General features: G+C 43.6%; 1 protein-coding gene across 3 annotated transcripts in view; it reads right to left on the bottom strand.

Annotated features, from left to right (window-relative positions):
- NSMCE2 (NSE2 SUMO ligase component of SMC5/6 complex) overlaps positions 1-23,618 on the bottom strand; it is a 196,562-nt gene that overhangs the window by 86,824 nt on the left and 86,120 nt on the right. For 2 of the 3 annotated variants that reach the window (XM_037048528.1, XM_037048530.1), the window contains one exon: positions 4,124-4,207. The exons of the other annotated variant lie outside the window; for it this stretch is intronic. In XM_037048528.1, the coding sequence (XP_036904423.1) occupies positions 4,124-4,207 (84 nt within the window). The remainder of the gene's footprint in view (positions 1-4,123; positions 4,208-23,618) is intronic. 3 annotated transcript variants of the gene reach the window in all.

Genomic DNA, 23,618 nt, shown 5'->3' with positions numbered 1-23,618 from the left:
ATTCCCTGGTAGTATTTGGCTTAGGATTTCATATATGCAGTTTTAAGTAAAGTGTAGTTTTAAGTGTTAACTTTTAAGAAAAACAAAAAAAATATAGAATTTGGTCAGTCATACTAGTTTCATAAAATAAATTGGGAGATTTTCCATATTTTTTCATGATTTGAAATAGATTAGAAAACACAGGAAGTATCTGTTTCTTTAAGGTTTCACAACATTTAACAATGAGTCTGTCTGGAATTTGCACTTTTGGGGAGAAGAAATCTTCCTTTTAATTTTCTTTTTGTCAGTCACTCACAGTGTTAGTCATTTTGAGTCAATTCTGGTTATTTAAAAAAATTACTTTTGGTTATTCATTTTATAGATTGCCCTCATTGTCACAGAGTTAAAATACTACTTTTTTGAAATATATATTTTAGGAATTCCCTCTATAACTATAGCTTTATACCTCCCCCCCTTTTGTAGGTGTGCCTCTGGGTCATACTATGGCTGATTTTTAAAAAATCAATTTCAATCCTTGTCTTTTAATAGGGCAGTCATTGCATGACAATAAATATCCTCAGTTTTAACTTCACTCTACAGTATTCTGCTCGTTACACGTTAAAGTGCCCCCCGCCAACTCCTGGCCAATTGACTAGTTAGTCACCCTGTTTCTACACTAGCAAACTCAACCTCAAACTTCGTCTCGGTGCCAACCACAGAGCAGTCCTGTGGATCCCCTCTGCACTCTTTCTGCCACCTTCCTTCTGCCGAGCTGTGGAGACAATGACCACAGGTCCCGATTATTACTAGGCTGTTACACGGCTCTTTTTGAGGAACTGTTTATCATGAGCATATGGCTTACTACTATGTTAACAACTGTTAATATATAGCAGTAATATTTACAATTAAGTCCATACCACTTAGAAATACTCTATTACAATTTCTTCCCCTTACTGGGTTCTTTATTCTTACTAGTTACTTGTGCAGTTCTAGGATGTCTTTGCATATTGTTTTCAGGGCAAGCACAAGAGTGGCATATTTTGAAAGTCGTTCAAAGATAATCTTTTTGTTGCCAAGAAAAGATGCCTCACCCAGCTGTAAAATTTGAGTAACCACCCTCCCTCTTTAATGTCTATGGCGATGAGCCACTGCTCTTCCCAGATAGTGCTACTGAGTGACTGGATACAAATTCATTCTCCCTTTGTCTACAACACCTTCTCCCTCACTGCACCCCACCTCATCCCCACCTGTGGCACCCCACCTCATCCCCACCTGTGAATGCTTGTAGTTCATTCATTTTTGAAATGACAACTTGGTTGCAAACATACAATATGTTTTAGGGTGATTGTCATCATTATTATCCCATTTAACAGCTTTATTGAGATATAATTCATAGCATAAAACTTTTTCATTGCCTTTTGCTGACCACCCAAGCCCTGTGCCGTGAAGGTTCACGACTCCTGTTAGCTGAGGTGCTGGGGAACGTGGGAGTTGAATGTGTGAACTCAGGTCACCACCTTGAACCACAAACCGCTCCGATACCCGCTGAAGTCCACTGCCGCCGCCACGCTGCAACCCTCCAGCTGCTCCGCTGGCTCCACCTGGAACATGCGCTCCACTCCTTACACACTCCTCCAGAGCTGGGCCCTCCCCTCCTCTCCTTCTACACACCCCTCCCGGGCAGTCTCGCCCACTTCCTAGCCCCACCCCTCATCTGTGTCAGAGGTTCTAAGCCCCCAGCCCTGCACCTGCCGTTCACACAGCAGCTCTCTCCCATCTGCAACATCTCTCAACAGACACTGTGACTCACAACTACAGGGACACGCTGAAACCTCGGAAGGGGTATTTACAGCTTGAAGAAGCACTTCTGCCCGGGGAACCTATGGTCTGAGAGACACATCTGCGTCCCCTGTGGTGGGAGGAGCTGTTACCCCTGAGCTGTCCACTCCAGAAGCCTGCGAGCCATCACCACTAGACTTGAGGACAAAGACAATCTTTCTGGCCTGTCACCATGTCCAACAGAGAGTCTAGCACACAGCAGCACAACAAATACGCAATGAAGAAGGAACTCAGTCGATTCAACGCACACCCTCTCAACTCGCCCTCTGCCCTTCAGCGGGACTGCCAGGACTCTGGATAAACTCGCTACACTGTGACTAGGCTCACTACCAAAGCCCCCCCTCCGGCCTCCAGTGCCGCTTCCCCCACCCCAGCCATGCTCCATGCTCCAATCGGAGCTAACTCAGTCACAGAGAGTTCTTATCATCCCTCAATTTAAGACCCATTAGACCCGTTAAAATAAAACTCAAATTTCTCACCCTAACACACAAGTCTGTCACTCTCTTAACTTCGTACCCAACATTCCTCCCGCTTGGGAGAACAATGCAGGGCTCGTTCTAAGAATGTCTTGACGCTCCAAAGCTGAACTACATACTCATCTCACGTGCTCCCCACTCCCCACACTTGTAGCTCCACATTCGCCCTGGCCTGTCCCATCGCCAGTGCAGCTGCCTGCCTCCTCAGGTGCAGGCGGGGTCCTGCCCTTCACACTGAGCCACAGCGCCCCGCACAGTCCCTGGCACGCAGTGGACGTTCAGTGCATGTCGGTGCATGAGTGCGTTTCCAATGATCACCAGTGACCGTCGAAGCAGGTAACTTTGGAATTCCATCTGGGGACAGGAATTCGGAGCCCGGCGGGGACCCCCACGTAGGACTGAGAGTGCGCGAATGTCGTGAGATTGCACCCGGCATTTTACGTGTGTGCACATTTTCAGGGTGATTTTCAGACTGCCTAAAGAATCCATAATCCTAAAAGTTTAAGGAATATTGTCGCTGGGAGTTGATGTGGTTAGAAAGGACTATTCTCAAGTGTTTTACAAACAAAAACAGCATGCAGACATGATGTACATGTAACACACGGACACAGACGGACCCACAGACACACACAGGGGTGGCTTCATGCTGTCAACCCTCACGGTAAACCCCTCCCCGTGAACCCAGCATTTAATGAAGGAAGTGAATACTTTTTTCTGTCTGGTAATTCCTCATACTGGTATAAAACATGCTACATCCTACATGGTCTGCTTTAGGAAACGCTAACTTTTGTATCATAAGAAGCTGTCACTAGCCCACGCAGCTAGGACGACGACTTCAGAAGTGGTGAAAAGCCTGGCTCTGGGTGTGCCGATGCTGCCCGGCCTGCCTGCCATCGTGGCAGAGGCCACGGTGCAGCGTGGGTGATCTCACCCCCACGGCGTCTCGGGCTGGGAGACACGGGTAAGAACTGGGCCTGTCCTCCTTCCCATCATCCCTCCTCCAAAGGAAACGAAAGGCAAAGGATGGTGAATTTGGGCAAAAGGCCTAAAGAATTCACTGACTGGTTAGCCAGCAGCTAAATAATAAAGAATGGTCCATAATCGCCTACACAGCAATTCAGCTCATGTCACTGAACGTCAATACTCTGTAGTAACGTAGAGAACAGAAGCCTCACAAACTTATTGTGCATAATAATAATCCAACATCTTATTTTGCTGCACAACTCCAGTTGTATAAGTGAACAAAATTGGGATTTAAAAAAAAAAGTTTTTTAGGAAATTAGTTTGGGGGAGGGGACGTCTTTTCGAGATTTCCTATTTACTTATCCTTTCTGAAGTTTTGCTGAGGTTCTAATCTGCCAGTAAGATATATTATTTGAAGTCATAGTGACAAGTGAGGATTGCTCAGTGTAAATTCCTGATAAATTTATGGTGAAATTAAGCAGTTGGTTATTCTGGCTGGAATTTGGAGTGAAAGGGGAGGAATAGAAGACAAAGGGGTAAAACTGCTGACTAACAAAGTCCCAAAGATGAGTTTACATATTCGATGCAACAGTTAATTTTTAAAAATTCCAGGATTCACTTAAGAGTTGTACTGGGTCTTGCCCTGTTATCTACTCTGACATCCTCTTTGGCAAGAAATTGTTGTTAATGACTTCTTGAACTCTGCTGTTAGTACTGTTATACTCATAGAGAAGCCAAACATGTCAACGAGAACTTGTCCTTTATTTTCCCCACAGCAGTGTGTGGGACTTGAAACCCTTTCAAGAGTATCTGGCACTGTTTCCAGGGAAGAGAGAAGATGGGAACGGAAGAAAAAATTCCAAAACCTCGTTCAGTGCCTGCTCTACTCGCTTCCTTATCCTTAATCTTGCCGAACTCACTGCGTCCTCCATCTTCTGTGGGTCTCCCTGCTGCAAGAGAGACCAGGTTAGGAAGTGAGTGGGCAGGACGCCGGGGTTGACACTCACAGTGAGATGAGAGGCAGAAGCGAAGAGAAGGCAGAGCTAGAAATGAGGCTTTGGAGGTCCTTGCAATGGGCGTCCACAGTGTATTTCTCACCCACCCATACCGGCGTGAAATTTGCAAGTCCAAACAAACAATACTCAGCAGAGGAAAACAATCTACCATCACTGAGATGATATTTGGTGCTCTCTAACCGGGACATGCACATGACTAAGATGTTAACGTGTTACTTCTGAGAAGAGATATTTTCACAAAGTGTGGAACAGAATGGAGATGTGCAGCCTGACAACACAGATGGGCATCACTTGGAAAATCCAGCAGTCCACTGCAACAGATGCTCGCAAGGTAACGTTTACCTTGATGAGACCTGCAGACTCTGACCCCCGACCGCATTGACTGGACCTAGGGATGCAGACTCATGCTAACAAAACTCACAAGACAATGATGTATTAAGAAGGAAAAGAAGAAAGGACTTTATTATTCACCGTGAATAACAGAGGAGTCAGGCACACTGAGAGTCTGCATCAGCCTGAACGTGTGACCTCCTTGGGAAGGCACATTCCCAGAGGGCAGCTTGGTGCACGGAGGCAAAGCAAGTGGAGTCAATTATGCAGGATTCCAGGGTGATAGGCATGAGGCTCTGCTGCGCTCTGGACCAGGCCACCCACCTGCCAGGCAGGTGAGCTCAACCTGGCAGGTGCGTCGGTCAGATAGAGCCCTGTACAGCATCATGACAATTACATTAATGGCTTCTCTTCTTCTCTGTTTTGGAGACAGAGAAAATGCTCTTCTGATGGACTGATTGTGTGTATGTGTTTTTAAGATGTCAATTATAACCCTCAACTGGGTTATAGTCAAATCTCACTGTCCAAAGAGTCTTTGTGTCTCACATTGCTCTCTTGGATTTCACCTGTTAGATGTTGGTTTCTCAGTTAAATTTTCAGAGACTATTTTCATTTTCCTCTTTTCTGGGAGCCAGAGGGGCACTGCATGGTAGACTCCACATTTGCCTGCAGCTTCCACAAAGCGTCAGATTCAAACCAACCTGTATTCACTGTGCCGACTTTATGCCCACTGCTGTGCCAGGCACAAAATAATTCTCAAAAAATATAACAAGAGCCTCTAAGAAAATATTACATCTACTGGATGTCTAGGTTCTTCTTGAGGTACATTTATTCACCCATTCCTCTCCAGTATTTACAGACCCTCCACGGTGTGCCTGGATTTACTAGGAACAAGAAATAGAAAGACACACATGACACTGCCTTGTTCTCTTTAAGAGCTTACAATCTAGCAAAGGAACAAGATGTGTTTTTTAAAAAAAGGCACTGTGTCACGTGGTTCGGAGCATCGTAGAGGGAGTGCTTTCATACCTAAGGGCAGAGACAGAAGCCGTCTCTTTCTTAACATCTGATTTTTAAAAGCATACTAAATGAAAATATTATTTTAAAAAAATTGAACAGTGGTATGAAGCACAAAAAATAAGCTCCTTCCCTGATACTTCCCCACCCCTCTTCTACCTCTCAGGTTGCCCTCAGTGATTCGTGAATACTCTTCCAGACCTGCTCTCCCTACACATCACACACACACACACACACACACACACACAGAGACACACACAGAGTTCTGCACTCTGCAACATACACATACTTACACATAAACATATATATTTATTTTATCAACATGTACAACGTATATATTACACACCTTGCTGATATATTACACACATACATAGGCACACATATAACATGCACATGTGTGGGATGACAGTGTATGTGTATATACATACATATACACACATAGTCTCATAACTTGTCCTTTCAGTTTCAACTCCTTGTTGTAAATTATAACATGCATATAGAAAAGTACGCAAGCTAAATATACTCAGTTTAGAAAATAAATTAGCCTGGATAGCTACCACCAGGTCAATAAACAGGAGAGTCTGAGTACCCCAGAAACTCTGCATGTACCCATCCTGTCCAAAACCTTTATTCCGAATTTTAAGTTAATCATCCCCTGACTTTCTGTAGAATTTTACTACCTATCAGACAGACAAAGTTCAAGTTCAACTGCCCTCAGGACAAGGGCAGTTTCCTCTCTCTAAGCCTCCCTGTGCTCTCACTTTTCCTTAGACTTTGGCCTTTAATTCCTTACCCTTCCAGCCCTTGGTTGTTCTGAGGCTGTCTTCTTATACATATTCAACAGTGTCAACTATTTTCAGGAAGAGCACTGTTCAAAGGACCTAACGGCCACATGGCCAGTAACAGAAATCTGTGTTGCTTCTTCATTTCTCCCTTGTGCTGCAGTTATGTGTATAAATGCAGATTCTTATCCATTAGATCCTAAGTCCTTCAGGATTATGAGAGCCAGGCATCTTGCTTTCCTGCAGCACAAATATGAAATATGTGAAATATGCAGTAAATGCGTAAAGTGTAAAGAATAAATGGGCGAAAAAGAACCTGAATATGTAAGTACTGCCCTTGAAGAGGTTCCATTTTCTTTTTGTGAAGGAAGATAAGATGTATATGCATAAAATAATTTGACACGAAACAATCTGAGGCAGAGAGAGAGAGAGATGTTTACATGAAATTCCTTAAACTCACTGAAAAACTTTCCAAGATACACTGTCAAGTTAACCAAAAGTTGCAGGATGGTGTCTGTGTACAGTGCCAAAGTCCAGATGCCGCGGTCCCAAAGCCACGGCTGGAACGCAGCAGGTCCGTTCCTTCTCTGCTGTGATCACGGTCTGGGGTCCACTGATAAGGACCAGAACTGATGTCCAGACCATGGGAATGAAAGAGCTAAAACCCAGAAATTTTTCTAAATAAATAATCAGTAAAGATCTATCTGTTAAATGTAGGGATTGAATGAGGGAAGGAGGGCGAGTTCTAGGTTTCCAGCAGGGCAGACCTGTGCAATGGTCCGAGGTGTACGATCCCGTTCTGGTGTCGTGACCCCCGACCACGCAAGTTCTACCTCCTCCATCTCTCTGTCGCTCCTGGTCCACTACCCTCCCCTCTTTGGGGCACTCTCCTTGTGCTGGTACAAATATGGCTTGAAATATTTTTTTAAAAAGTGCATTTACACTCATTTTATTTGGAAAAACTATTGTCGGGAATGCATAAAAACCTTAAAACAACTGAAACATGCAAAGTTCCGGACCATTGAATGGTTGCAGTGGGCAAGACTCAGCAATACCTTGCTAAAAATAAAAAGTCCACATCTGACTTTATTGAAGAAAACTTCTACATAAGTAAAATATGTGACAGAATTAAACATCCTTAGGGTTTAAAATTATTGTATTTGTATATATAAAGACCCAAAATCATGAAATTATAAAAACCAAGGGAAGCAACAAAAATTAATCATGCGAGTGATTCTGATTTACTGTGTTTTAAAATTCTTTCCCCCTCAGTGGATTCTGGCTTCTGAGTTACATGTTACAACCCTGGACTGCGTCTTAAAGCTGTTTGTGACAACGTCACAGCATTCCAAAAGGCTCAGCTGGACACTCTGTGTTAGAGGCGAAAAGCTTGAGGGCTATTACATGACAGAAAATAAAAATTTAAAAAGCTTAAAAGTCATCTGTCATGCTTCGGATTTCTTTTCTGTCAGGTCCCATTTCTGCACAAGATGACAGAGAATGGCAATTGTATAACCAAACCTCCAGAACTAGTTACAACTCTGGAATGTGACGGCTGTTTCGCAATGCAGTGGGTCACCATCATATGAAAATCTTGGGAAATACCGTATCTTGGTTACCTGCTCGTTCCTGTGAGAGTGTAACTCAGTCACACAACACTGCACTAGTACGTTAAACTACCAATCTACGTTTCTCTGTACTCGTGATTGTATTCGAAAAGAATGTTGAGAATACTTATACATACTTTAAAAGGTAAAAACAGAGAAGGAGGAGAGCGGGGAGGGAAGGAGGAGGAGGAGAAGGAAAAAAGAGGTACACCTTCAAGTAACGTGGGAAGGGGCAGGCAGTCGAGGACACAGTGAGCAGAACTGGCGGTGACTGGCTGTGTGTTGAAGGTCGGCCTGGGTGCACAGAAGTTCATCTTCCACTGGCCCTACTTTGTACGTTGAAATGTCCACAATAAAATTCTTATTTTTCAGGATTGTCTCCTAACTCAGTACCTAAAAAGGGACACCTCAGCACTATTCACAGTGGTGCAATAAACAGGTCATCTTCAGAACACTGAGTTATGATTTCCAGAGTTCCTGAGCTGTATGTGCCCGACAGCAATAACAAACATCTTACCGACAATAACCCATACACAGAGCACTTCCACATCCATTATCTCCACTGATCTCCCCATAACACCGTGGGATACCGTGGTTAGCATTCTGCTTTATGAAAAAGAAGTATGAAGCCCAGAGAAAGGAAGTGACTTTCATTTCATTTTCATTCCACAAACAAACTGAACATGTAGTATATGTCATTCAGTTCTGACCTTGGTATTAGGAATTCAGAGACAAAATCAATTCCTTCTTTCAAGGGGTGTGTAATCTAGTAGTTTATGAACCGATAATTAATTACATGGTGTGATCTCATGTTACAATGAAGTGTTTTTCAAAAAACTTTAACCATGACCTGCAGTAAGAAATATATTTTACATTACCACCCAATATATATATGAAAATGTTTAAGTGAAACAAAGGTTTCATGAAACAATTCTCTTCCTGTGCATGGTGCACACTGTGGTATTTTCTTTCTTTTTAAATAAATATGGATTTTCAGATAGAGGAAGGGAGGGGGGAAGACAGACAGATCTTCACAAGTCACACACACACACCCCAATTTGTTCTTTTACTTATTCATGCATCCATTGGTTGATTCTTGTAGGTGCCCTGACCAGGGAATCAAACCCTCGACCTTGGCTCTAACCAACTGAGCTTCCTGGCCACGGTACACTGTGGTATTTTCTAACGTACCCTACTTAGTAACCTTTCCATTTTTAATAAATGCTGGTGACAACCTCTCACAACGATCTTGTTATTCACTAGTGGGTTGCAACCTAATTGTGCAAAAGCCCTCTGATGAGCATGGTCAGAGTTCTATCATGCAGAGTTCACAAAAGAAAACACAAACTCTGTTCCAGGGAACAGGACAGGCTTTAAAGAGGCTGGCCTCCGAGGACATTTCAATATTAAAGTGGCAGAACAGGGCAGAGGTCTTACAACGCTCTAATCACTCTGCTCTTGCAATAGCTGATCTGTTGCACGCTGGCCAAATACAGAACAGCAATAGACTGTGAACTCACCGATAAGCTATGAAAACAAGTTGTTTTCTCGAAGGGATGTCAGCAATCACTCATCCACATGTACTAATCCCCATTATGTGGCATAGCACTTCCTATGGGCTCATCCTGCTACTACCTGTAAAACAACTATAAACATCCTGAGACTGTAAAGTTTATTATTCTATGACTCACAGTCCCGAATAGTTGTCCTCTGGAGTAAAGACTTAGAAAGCCTGAGAACAGGATAATGTGCTAGATGTGAAATCAGACGCTGTCATTTTTATTCGCCACCAATCCACACTGACTTCGTTCAACCCTCCATCTCGACAATTTGCTGTCCACCCAGGGTGGCTGCACCCGCTCGGTGCAGACTCACTGAAGGGAAGGACTGGCACAGGCAGGCGACTGACTCCACGGGTGCTGCCGGCTCCTGCTGCTGCCCCCTGCTGTCCGGAAAGACGGGACCGGTGAGAGAGAGCCGTGGGCTAGAAGTGGCCTTGCCACTTCCTTCATCACGACGGCTTCCATTTTCAGGTACTTGCTTTGAGAACCCACTCTGCTCTCGATGTCACCAAAGACTCATTCTGTGAACTTGCCCCAGCCTGGTAAGTTATGTGTGCCTTTTATCCATTGAGCCATAAAAAATAATATGTGTCTTTCCACATCACCACGTGATCAGCTTACCATAGTACTGCTATTCATTGGGTATTCAATAAATATTCATCGAGGGTACTGATACGGACACTGAATGGAAAATATACAAAAGGAAGGCAATTACCTCGACTTTACCAGATTTGGAGGAACTACAGCTGTTTCCCATCCCTACTTTCCCAAAGGGAAATATGCTCTGAATATCAATGATGAAAGATTTTGTTGGCTGAAGGTTGAAAAAAATAGTAATCTTCTTTAAAATCAAACCAAGCTGAACCAACCCCAACACCAACTGGTGTCTGTGCCTTTAATCACATAATTGTAGGGTCTTAGTTACACTGAAAATCTTTTGGGCTAAGTTTTATAAGTATCAATTGAGTAACAAAGGCTTGGCCAGAAGGAAATGAGAATTACACTTTTGAGAAAGTTACTAAAAAGCATAAGCCATTTATGAAGATATTCTGCTCTTTGGATGAATCTCTTTGCTTGACAGACACGTTTAGGCTTGATACCTTTGAATAATATTCTAAACGAGTCTGAGTAAGTCAATAAACCACAATCCAGCAGGTCTTCAAAAAGATCTTCCTGTTTTAGACTACACAAAAGATCTATTTTAAGAACACTCACCCTTTAATTTAGACCACCACGGATAACATTTCCAAAAATGTGTAAATATTTAGTTGAAAAGCAAATGATAAAACACTGAAACAATCAAGGTATGAGCTAAAAATAATATAAAACAGACTCCTTTTTAATTCATAATTATACAGAAAGAAGGCATGGGAAAAACTACTGCACTCTATTTTGGGGACAAAACTGAATCCCACCAGAACGTAAGTCTGGTATCACTTTCCTTCTATAACCCCGAATACTCACTTGAGACTGTGCGTGAGGCATCTTCAAATGGCTGCGGTCTTTTAAGCATCTTGAAATCAGTTATGTCCAAAGCCAAGCTCTACTTCGCATCTACCCTTTCCTCCCACCAACCTCCCGAACACTCATTCTTCTCAAGGCCAGTGACCTCCAAACTGGGTACGCACAAGGAAATCCAAAGGGGAGGAGGTTAAAATGTCAACACTTTTGTGCTGGGTACAGGCTCAGTTTTAGCTATTAACGGTGTGCGATTTTTTAAAAAGTGAAGGCTACGAGCCCACTGTGGGCTTCGCTTCCTCACTGTTTTCAGACCATCGGTCTACACTAAGAGCCTTTCAGTCTCTTTCTCGGCTTTTCCCGTGAGTCCACCTATGGTGCGGTAGCTCCGGTTCCCCATGCCTGGCCTGGCTTTCGGCGTCGTCTTCTACCTTGTCTCACTCCTTGCAGTACCTTTGTCCAACTCATCCTTCACTACCACCAGAAGTATCTTCACCAGTCAGGTATCACTTACCAAAAAGCAGCACTGCCTACAAAATCACCCAGACACTTTACTATGCTTTTTCTGGGCCTCTTTTGGCTCAACCTAGGAAAGCATGGAGGGCCGTGGGGAGGCGTGAACTTCAGGCCTAGGCTTGAGTTTTACAAGCTTTGTGATTTGGGGGGGAATTATTTAGGCTTTCTGAGCTTTCATTTCCACCTTTGGGTGATGAAATTACTCGCTCACAAAACTGTTACAGGAATCAAACGAGATTATACAGAAGGAACTTGGCACAGAGCCAGGCACACACGACTTGATCGGTAAGTTTTTGACCCCTTCTTGCTCTGCTACAAATGCCCTCTGCCTCGCTCGCCTTACACCGGCCCCACCATGATCCTGGCCCATTGTACACCACTCCCTCGGGAACGCTGCTTTCCTCAAACATGACATGTACTCTCACCCCTCTGTGGTTCTGATCATACTACAGCCTCAGCCTCACACGCACTTTACTACCTGCTCCAAGTGAAACTGTAACCAGGCCGCAGGGCCCAGCTCAAATGTCGACTCTTACAGGAAGTCCTCCCTCTATCCACTGATCAGAATGAACCACTTTTTCTTTGCGTTCTCCCTGCACACAGCTTGCAGCTTCACTTTAGTGTTAATTTCTTGTGTTATAATATTACTATATTTATATTAAATATATAATTAGGTTTACATATATGTTACCTGCATGACTTATAAGTTTCTTGAAGGCAGAAAGCATGCTTTTCTTCTTGTTATTCTCAGCAATTAACAACTTGTACTGGAAGGAATTTAATAAATGTCTGCTGATTGAATAAATAAATGTATCAAAATATTTTGAAAAGAAGTAAATTTTTACCAGAAAAACACACCACTTGTTTCAACATTTGAAGTAACTTTTAGAAAAAAACTCCTACCTGAAAAATATACCATTATTTAATATTTATAATACATAAATTAAAAATAACAAAGAAATGAATGAAAATGATGCATTTTGATACTTCAGACTGAGTCCATACAACAAAATATTATTTTTAACTTATTAAGCTGATTTTAAAAATTTAGAATATCGATTCTTATCCCCTAATACCACTGAGTAAATTTAATAGAGAATAGACATCAATAAAAACTGAGGAACGAATGCTTTAGTTTAGAAAAAAATATTAAGAGGTGTTTTTCCTTAATTATAAAGAAGGCAGAGTGGGCACACATCTGACCTGCGATTTGGTAGGGAGCAAAGCCCCAGCTCCGGAGGTTTGGGAAGGACTCGGCTGGCTTTCAGCTCAACCACATGTCAGTTGTGTGACTTGTCCCCTCTGAGCCACGGCTACTCTCTCTGCAAATCAGAGGAAACCCCTCCCCTTTCTCAGGGTCCACCTGCAGCACTGATGGGATCGCCACTTATGAAATGGCTATGGCCACGCCTAGGACACCGCCTGTCTCCTGGATCTGGGAACTGTCCACCCGATGGGAACACAGACAGGGATGAGTGCGGAGGCCATTAAGACTTGAAGGGAACCTGGAAAGTCCAGGTAAGCTTGTTGGGCAGTAAAGGCTGACTCTACAACTGACACGGAGTGACCTTGGGTGTTTCGGACTCTGCCAGCCATGGCTGTGAATGCGGCACTCACCAGGGGGCCCTCCAGGAAAGAAGGACAGGGCCACCAAAGGAAAACGATTCAGGGGAAAGGTGAGAGGGAGGGGAGAACACACTTTGAAGGGCAGTGCCACGGAAGGGACGGCAGAAAGAGGAAGCTACGGAGGAAAGCAGAAATAACCAGACTGCCAAATGGGGAGGAGCAAGGGAGACAGGGAAAGCTGTCTCTTCCTCTCCATTGTCTTCCTCCCCTAATTGTGCTTATTCCCCGATTTCCTCTCTTCTCCACCCCTCCCAAAACCATTTGTATTCATAAATGTCCCTCCCACTCGCTCTCCTGACAACCCTCCCTGGGAGTTGGGAAGTGAAAACCTAGGAAAGCACTGATCTGCAGTGGCCTGCAAGGCTCAGACTGGCCTGCCAACCTGCCCTCCCCGGGTCCCCAGGCATCAGGTATGAGAGCTAGGGCTACAGACGCGAGGGGGCACAGCGCAGAGGGAGCAGCTGTTCACTTCTCTGCTTTCTGCTCCGGCCACCCCGTGTCCTCATCTGCACTGTCTTCAGTTACAAAGGATTCACTGTCTTCAGTTACAAACGAGCCACGCGAAGGTCCCATGATGGGAATTTACCATCTGATAACTGTATGGTCACCTTCCCTTTCTGGCGAGTTTATGAAATGTTGTTTTTTTTTTAATTTAACTCTTGTTCAAGTACAGTTTTCTTTCTTGTATTCCCAGCCCTGCCCCCCCCCCAGGAAATGTTATTTTAAAATGTCAAGATTGGACATGTTTAAAAGAAAGTCCACACAAAGATGGGGCCACGAGAATACTTGGTCAAAAGCTGTGATGTCCTCAGGGTGGGAACGCGCTTGTCTCCACAGCGCACCCCAGTGTGCCAGTTTAACGTGCCGCGGAAAGCTGGAGACTAAATGCTTGCTTTCCGTTTCCTTGGAGGAAATCCTATGCATTCTTTCTACGAATAAATACAATGGCCGTACTGAATCGAAAGGGTAAATAATTACTCCTTGTTACATCTGTGGGTGCCAAGCGAGGGCAACTTCAGAGACCCGATGATCCACTTCGAGTCCATGGAAGCAAGTCTGTTAATTAATTCACCTTGTGGACATCACCACTGGAAGAATAAGAACAGGCTAACAGTGGACCAGGAAATGCACTCACCCCCTGAGTGTGTTCCTTGACACCCCACCAGGCAGGATGGAAATTTGCCCACAACTGCCCGAAGCTATGCTGCCTGAAGTGAAAACTAAAATGTCCTCGAAGACCACTCTGTTTGGCGAACAAGTATCACGTGTTCCCATGTTCAGAGAAAACACTTTCTTGTAAAACTATATCAAGAAATAAACAGGAAGCACCTTGTTCAATAAATGTGCCCCAAGGCACAATATGAACCAAATGAAGTAGTGAGGACCCCCTGAAAGCATCCTTGCTTCCTGTACCTTTTGCCCCTGCCTCTAAGGAAAACGGGCAGAGCTGATCACTGCACATCTCCTACCTGGAGCTCCCACGCACCTGGACAAAGCCCAGAGGAAACAAGACCCGCAGGGCTCAGAGACACAGGGCAGCAGGGCTGACTGTCAGAAAGGAATGGCTGGGTGTGAGGAGGATGGCGGGTGAAGGACCGGAAGAGGTGGTGGAGGGTAAAGGAGCCCCAGGGTGAAAGGGGCGGCCGGTTCCAGGCCCAGTCCCCTCACAGGATTTCCCGGAGGGCGGAGCGGGCCATGGTCGCCTGTCGGGTAACATGTGACAACAGGAAGCCCTCAGACTTGGCACAGTTTGGGGATGAGCATGGCAGCCTGAGAAAGATGTGCCGGAGACGGGGAAATCACCCTCAGCAGCAGCCCACTGCAGAAGACGCTTTGTTTCAGCAACAAGGAGTTTAGCAAAGGTACATCAAAGTAATCACTCATTAAAAAAAAAGAAATCAAATACCCCACAAAGGAGATCACAGTTACTGGGGTGCTGACTTTCCACCTTCTCCTTCTAAGAGTTCTTTCTTTAGCCTCAACGAAGCCAGTCAACAGGAGGCAGTTTACGTAATGGTCAAGGGCATGGTTTCCGCAGCCAGGTTTCCTGGGTTTGAATCATGATTATAAAGTTAGGCCGATTGCTCAACCTCGGCGAGCCTCAATGTGCTCCTTCGTGAAATGGGGAGGATCCCACCAGCTACCTCACAGCACCTCGACCAAACTGGCACAGTGAGCCCTCAGGTCTGCAGCTGCTGCCGGTTTAAAAACAATGTTACCACTGCCAGATCGTGACACCCTTGTGCCTAGACTTTTTTAAAAAGCACATGATTAGTGTCTTTAATAATCTGCACATCTGCCCAAGTTAAGAACGTACTTCTTGAAGGCTTATTAGCATTTTTGTCTCAAATATCTCAGTTTCGGGCATAGAATAAGAGCTCAATAAATGTTTGAAAGGAAAAGAACAAAGCTTGCAAACCAAATAAGGTGAGCAGTTGTAATATTTATCCTATATATAAATTCAGATTTCACGAGCTTTTATTGAATGCCTACTTTATGCCAGACCCTGCATGAAGACCTTGTTATCTTAATACATCTCTGCGGACTAAACAACCGCATAACTCCAGCAACCCAGCGGCTCCCGGGCCAGGCTGAAGCCTTTTTAGACCAGCCCCCCGTTTACAGCCTGAACAGGCTTGGTTAACAAGCTTGCCGAGTAAATTTTTAGGCCAGACAAATAATAGCTCATTCACATGCCTCCACCACTAGCAGCGAGGGTCCCCATGACCACAGCAGAGGGGGTGCTGCGGCCAGACTGGCCTTCTCTCCTCGATCCAGGGCAGGGCCACAGTACCCTCTGGGATACAAAAAGCACCTTGGGGATGTTTTCAGCACCGACAGGGCCCGAGTCAGAAAGCCCAACTTTAAAGGACCTTTTTTAGCCACAGAATAAGGAACTATGTATTACATTCAAGATTTGGCCACAAGTCAATTTCCAAATGTTAGTTCTTCATGAAATCATCATATATCTCACGGAAAATTCAAATCTGTCTGAGCTCATTTACTTTTTACTTTATTGGGAAGAAAATTCTGAGCCAGAGTAAATGAATAAGTAGATTTCAGCCTTTTGAAAGAACTCTGGGTGTGGCTGAGATAGCTGACTTTGAAAACTTAGCAACACAGGATATACTATGAGTAAGTTCTTTATTTTTTTTAAGTAATGATGCTAACTCACCAGATCCTTCTGAAAGAGTCCTTTTATTAATTTCAATGAAGTCAAGTAGAGAACAAGTTGCAATATGAAACACAATTTATGCAACTATGTTGAAATTCTCTGCCAGAGTTACATCTTCTAATGTAAGAATTTTATGGTAAAACAATTTCAAAATAATATCAAGCATTGGGTTAGGCTCATTTTGGATTTAGGCTGTCACAGAAAACTCCTTTTTTACAAATCACTGAAGTCTTAAGGCAAAATGATAGTGCCTTTAAATAAATTTTTAAAAAACTCATGTTCCCGACAGTTTATAATAAAAGAGCTGAAACTAAGCCTCAGTTGAAATTATACTGTTAGGCAACTCCAAAAACTAAACACAAAAACATGTTAAACATTGCAACATCGCGGGAAAGCCATCCTCATCTATACAGTTTGAGACTCTGGGCTCCTTCTGACCCCAGCCCCGACGAGATCACCGACCCTACAGAGCCTTTCCCTGCAGTCAGCCAACACGCTGCTCACTCCCCCGCAGCCGCACGGTCACGGGGGGGGGGGGGGGGGGGGGGAAGCATGCCATGCACTGCAGGAGCCAATAAGAAATCCCGTGGGTGGGCCTGGTCTCCTTTCAAAACCAGTGAACTTCTCATTATATCATCTTTACTAACAAGAGAGAAGTTTGTAAGTCATACAGCCAGCTTAACTATAAGGCCGGCTATATTGCATGCCTCACATTAAAAAAAAAGAAGAAGAAAGAAAAAGAAAAAGCTTTCTGAATGGCACGGTCCCTCTGGTCAGGCTGTGTCAGAAAATTAATGAATTCTACTGGGTAGTATTACTAGGCTCATTCTGACAATGATTTTCAGGCCATATAATGTTTTCAATCAGAAAAGCCCAAGCCTGTAAAATAAAATCTCCACGACATTTCATTAATTTTTTATAAAATAAAGCAAGTCTTTGAACCACAGGAGAATTCTGAGAATCTAGCTTTTCCAAAAAGCCCAAGAAAAATGCTTGTTTCACCATTCCCCAATTCATTTGACTTTGAAACAAAATAAACATATTACTCTATTTAATATCATTGCACAAGCGAATTCACAAGAATGAAATGTGTTCAGAGTTCCTAGAAAAAATGTAGCAATACAGGCTGCCAACTTGTTCAATGTCAAGCTCTAGGCAGGGTAGCAACACCAGCAGTAAATGACTCAGAGTGAGTCACACTTAAGCTATTTTTGCTTTTAAAGTACTGCCAGGCACTGTGTTAATATTCAACCCAGAGTAAATTTAGCCCAACACGAAAACAAGTGTTTCCATGGTTGCTTCTTCCTGGTGTTTATGGTATATACGTAGCCATTAGGCACAGGAAGCCAGCCAGATAAATTAAGTAGAAATGCTCATCCTTCATTTATATCCAGAATTTGGAACACTGGAAACACAATAAGCAATTTTTGGCTATTCTTCCACCTCCTTCCGTCTATCTGCCCCTCTAGATCCAAAAAGCAAATATTACAGCATATACTATTAATAATTCATTTAACAGTGTGCACCGTTAAAGTGCCTCCAGTGGACTGTTGTTCACAGATTTTATGTGGCTCTGTGTTAAAAGTCACTGCCACTCACATTTCTCTAATAGTGACTAAAATGTCCAAGGGGACTAAAATGCTTAAGAATTTGCAAAAACAGCAGCAAATGTGGACTACTGACACCAAATGGAATCCTTCTACAGTATCGCACACAATGAACGATCAGTCTGGGAATGTGGTATGTGAACACTCAGAAGGTGTTCAAAAATATCGGTTATGGAAGATGAGTGGATAGAATAAGACTGATCTGAAAAAAAAATCTCAACTTTTCAGATATGCTATTCAGATCGCAAATGCACATGGTGTTCTTACACTTGAGTAGCACGTTAAATTCGAAATAGATGCCAGGACTGCTCCCCCAGTAAAATCCACCTGTCAGTTTGCAGCTGTTAACACCCTCAGCATTATCTATACGACCTGTACTGCCTTTACATACAGTGGGTAGGTACGCTACACTGCTCAGTAAAAAACCTGAAAGCTAGATATCCCAATACTGCTTTTCCACGTAGGATACATGCAGCTTAGAGGATATGCCAAATCTTAGCACGTCTACTGATAATTAACTTTAATGGAAAACAGTTAGGTTTTGACAATAATGTACTGCACATGCTGACATTATAGAGAATGTGTAAAGATGAACCAACAGAACATTGGGATGCGTGCGCCCCGGTGGGTTAGCACGGCCTCCTGGAGGGCCGGGGCCTTCTCTTCACGTTCCATCCCTGTATGGTGTGTTTTCACATTTCAGTGGTCATTGGCACAAAGGAAGTTGAGTGGAAAAGGCTAAGTCAGCAAGCAACTGGAGAAGACAGAGAAATGGTAATCTGAGCGCAGCGGCGAGATGGGGTAAGAGCCACTCAAAGTACCTCTGCGTATCTGTGAGGACAAAACCGGGCACACGGCCAGCCACGCAGACCAGCCCAATTGAATGAGCCATGCTCTGAAAAACACTGACCAGCTGTCAAGATCCCTGGACCATCAGGACTCCACTAACAAAATGTTAATGGGGGTCCAAAAGCGACAGTATTTTCAGTGAACTGGGAAAGCCCACCACAGGTGTAGTGATAGACCGGAGCCATCTTTCACAACACATGGCTCCTGGGGAACAACTGGGAAAGGGGTGCCCTGGGGTGCAAAAGGTGAGGACTCCTAAAATAGTCTTTAACGTGCTTCAGTGGAATCTTTAACTCCATGGAAAGAATCCAGCACATGTAGTAGTGTTCAATAAATCATCCATTCATGGAATGAATGGATGGAGTACACTATTTGTATACCCACCAAACATCTTATCTGAAACCCATGCAGTCCAAAGCTCTGCATTTGTTATCTGTATGTTAATTATATAGGTAATTTTCAGGATCTGAAAGCCTAAGGGACTATAAATAATTTATAAGAATTTCTTGCTTTCTGACTCCTTTGATTACTGATTTCACTAATGCTATGAATACAATAGTTCAGGGATCCTAGTTACCTGGCCTGAACGTTTCAGATTAGAGGAGCATAAGCAGTAAACCTTCACAGAAGGAACATAATTAAAACCTAAGCAGAAGCAAAGATGGGGAGGGGTGAGATGTTAAAGCATGAGATTCTTTTAAGGCAGAGAAACTGTTCTGTGCATTATCACAATGGACACTATGTCTGGACCCGAGCTCCCACTGCTCAGCTGCCTTTCCTGCCGACTCTGACCTCATCTCTATCGTTTGCACATGCCCTAACCCTAGAGGCCGGATTCTGGATTCCCTTGTTCCCACGGCACTGGATGCTAATACTACTTCCTAGTCTGTCCACCTCGCTCTGACCTATGACTTGTCTTGACCTCACTGTTTGTGTATACTCCGGCTGGAAGGGACTGGCCTACTGCTGACCCTTGGTACTCTAAACCTTGATACAGTTCCCTAATTCTGTCTACCAACCTTGTATTTATCCGGCTGTAAGGCCCAGCCCAGCCTAATAGTAATCACACATGAGGAGAACATGGGGAAATGACACTGGCACGAAATTATAATATCTTAAAACTAGAAATAAAAGAGTTTGTCATTCAATGTGTAATGATTCTCTATAAGGCTCTCAGGGGGAGAATTTTATTCTACCTTCTAACTTCCTACCTCAATTCCACATTCGCAGGGTGTCCTAAATATAAAATACAAGAATTAATTTGGAAGGGGGCAGAGAAGGGGAAGCATTAGCGCTTTACATAGGCTTTATTATTTACGACACTAAGTCACCCCTACACAGGCCTGTTTACTGAAATACCAGGGAGAAGCTGAGGCCTGTGACTGGCATGGCCCCTCCAGTCACAGTTCAGAATGGCTAACCCTTCGGCCAGGTGAGAGTGCAATCAAGAACACGACTAGCTTCCTGTACTCCACTAAAAGGGAGATAACCCTGCGAAGGCTGACAAGGCACTTTCCTGCAGCCTGACTCATTCTGCTTCAGCGCCCTCCAAGGGAAAACCATAGGGCAGAGAATGCAAGCGCGAAAAGAAAAAAGAACACAAATTTCCATGACTTCTTTTTTATGAAGGGCATCTATTTTTTCAAAGTAAGTTTTTTTCTTTCCTAGTCTTCTTTTAGAAAAGGGAATTGAATTATGATCATCTGTTATCATTTACTGCTAAATGCAATTTTTAGACCAGAAAATATTACTGCACAGTGACTTACCTGATTTTTCAACAGATCAGAGAATATTTGTCACATTGAGTCTATGACATGAGGTAAACGGGACACAGCCTCTGCCTGCCTGCCTACCCTGAGCACTTGAATTAGCAGATAAAGTAGAAGAAGGCACCCTTTCCTCCAGGGACTCCAGGTACAATACACGCCTGGGTGATTAGAACACAGGCCAGCACTTGGTCACCCCACGCCTCCGCAGCCGGTGCTGGGTGGAGGGCGTAAGAAACTGTCTGACGGTATATAGCAGAGCTCTCGTAGCCTGCAGCTGGAAATAAGTTACTTAATAAAGGTACTATTCAGATTCTGGGAGGCAGTACTGTCTACCCCACTATCTTACTTCACCTAACCAACACCCAAATTTACAAACCGAGGTGTCAAAATAATCCTTCTGTTGGCAATGCTTTCAGTGGTTTGCTATGGAACCACTCACCTGAACGCCCCCCCCCCCCCCCCCCCCCCCCGCGGCCNCCCCCCCCCCCCCCCCCCACTCCAGCGTGGTTAACCACCCCACCGCCCGCTCCACTATTCTCACCTGGCTGTCTGGAGAGGCGCACAGACTCATCTGGCTATGCGCGGGGCCTCCCTGCACAGCAACCTGGTCTCGCTGCCTCGCTCCGCAGGGGAACCCTGCCAGCTCGGCCATGTCCCTCGGTCATATCCCATGACCCAAAAATGGCCTCTTTTGAGATTATGCCTGCCCAACTCAGCCAGCTCTGCAGAGCACACCCAGAAAGGCTCCATTGAGGGTTCTTAGAAGCAAGTCACAGAATCTTACTGGCGTCTTCAAGTGAATTCATGTTAGCATCGCTAACAAGGTAAGTGTCTGTCAGTGGGCTAGAACATCACAAACTAGAACTCTTCTTTAAAGTGAAGGAATATAAAGTCAATGAAAATATCAGATTATTCAAAGAGCTGATAATGTAAAGGAGACAGACAGAAATATTCCAAAGGGAACAAACTACGTAAAACAGAGTAAGAGCAGCTTGCCTGGGAAGTGCAAATGGCAAAGGCCAAAAGGTTTCAAAGCACCTGCACTGACCAGTGTGTAGAAAACGGGCCCTCCTGTACCTTTTTGATAGGAGTTTAAATGAATATAATCTTTATGGAGGGCAATTTGTCCTCCACAATACAACTTAAAAGTTCACATATGCTCTGACGAAGCAATTTCACCATCACTTATCTTACAGATACAGGTCAACCTGTGTGGACTTTTGCATGTGTGAGAATATTCATTGCAGCAGTGTCGATGACAAAGAGCAATTATCCCCATCATCAGAGGACTGGTTAAAACTTCTAAGCTACTATGTAGCATTAAAAAGAATGAGGAAGCACTTTATGTACTAATACAGAAGAGTATCCAAAGTCCATTAAGTGAAAAAGGAAAGTAGAACAGTGTGCCTAATATGCCACCGTCCAAACACACACACACCCTGTGCACGCACACACACATTTCCACTAACATACACAGGCACGCTGCAGTTTACTGCCTCCACGGAAGCAAAGACCTTACTTTCCATTACATAGCCTTTTGTACTTTGTGAATTTTATACTACATGGATATATTATTTGCTCAAAAAGATCTGTCTGCTCTTTCTATCTCTATGCTACAGAAAGGAAGAGACAATCTAGTGCAGGCGTGGCTAACACAGGTTTCCCACCGAAGGCACCCAGAGCGCCATCAGCCTGGTTGGACAGACTGGGGAGAAAGAGAGGACCAAGAGGAAGCCATTTTCGTCTGCAAAGACAAGATGGGTGGGTTAGAAGGAGAGACTAACATTATGCAGACAATGAATGCTACTCCCTTTCCACGTTTCTCTCTTAGTAAGTCATGTGTATGATACATAACATAACCCATTCATTTATCAAATGTCTGTTATGAGCCAGGAACTATGCTAGATGCTGCGAGCATGCAAACCAACGAAGCCCAGTCCTCATTCTCGAGGAGCTCTCTGTGGAAAATGCCGCAGGAGACAGAAGAGGAATTCCATACCGAGGAACTGACTCGTGCACACCTGAGGTGGCCGCCTCTCCATTCTACAGGAGGCGGTGCCAACGGCGGCAGCCCCCTACACAGCGTCCAGTGAGTGCCAAGACACTGTTCTAAGTCACTCTCATATATTAACTGGCTTAATCTTCACAGTCCCCCTATAAAGAAGGTATATTTTTATTATCATCCCATTTTTACAGGTGGAGAAACTGAGGCATGGAGATTTTTTTTTTTAATTTTAAAACTTAAAATCCACAGTGACACAGCTAGTAAGGGACTGGACCCAGATGTGAGTCCAAAAAGCATGGCTCTAGGACTTAGGACCTACTAGTGACCCTGAAAGAATAAGGGCCAATCTCAGAATAATTAATACTCCCTTACATAGTCCTTACATAGGACTTTGCAAAATACTTTCATAGTAGATCATTTTAAATTTGCAATAGCCTTGTGATCCATTCTCTTTGAAATGAGAGAGAATGGATTCTAGCTATTAAAATAAATGAAATAAAAGCAGTTATAAATTCTCAAAAGTCCTGTCACTGAAAATAACTGAAGTAGTAGGAAGGCTTCTCTCAAAGAGTTCTGTAAAAATTCATCACATAGTAACATTCAAATTAGACAATGCACTTTAAGTATCACTGTTTTCATAGGAAAGACAATAAGATAAATTAGATAATGAGATTCACTGTGTATTGTAAATGGCATTTAAACAGTGAAGTGCTGTCTGACTTACTTAAATAAAAATGATTGTTATATTCTATTTTTTAACTATATAGTTAGATTGAATACTTTGACAGTTTACGTTAAAATATTGTGCTATTCAACTAGCAGTAAATAAAACTTATTTTAATCAATCCTTCTTCTGAAAATAGTTTAAATTGTTAAAACAGGACAAACTAGAACTGAAAGTCTGAAAAGCAAATTCACCTGTCAGATTTAGGAAAGGAAATCCCCCAATTTCTTCCTATTAGCTTAGCTCTTAAACAGGTCTAGATACACTCGGAGAAAGCACCAGTTGGCATTACTCAGTGGGGGTTTCCTTACTGTTGTC

The sequence above is a fragment of the Sturnira hondurensis genome, unplaced genomic scaffold, assembly GCF_014824575.4.
Source record: "Sturnira hondurensis isolate 20B ecotype Veracruz unplaced genomic scaffold, ASM1482457v3 Scaffold0006413, whole genome shotgun sequence".
NCBI classification, from domain to species: domain Eukaryota; kingdom Metazoa; phylum Chordata; class Mammalia; order Chiroptera; family Phyllostomidae; genus Sturnira; species Sturnira hondurensis.
Note: the sequence above shows the minus strand (reverse complement) of the source record. Positions and strands in the feature narration are given on the sequence as shown.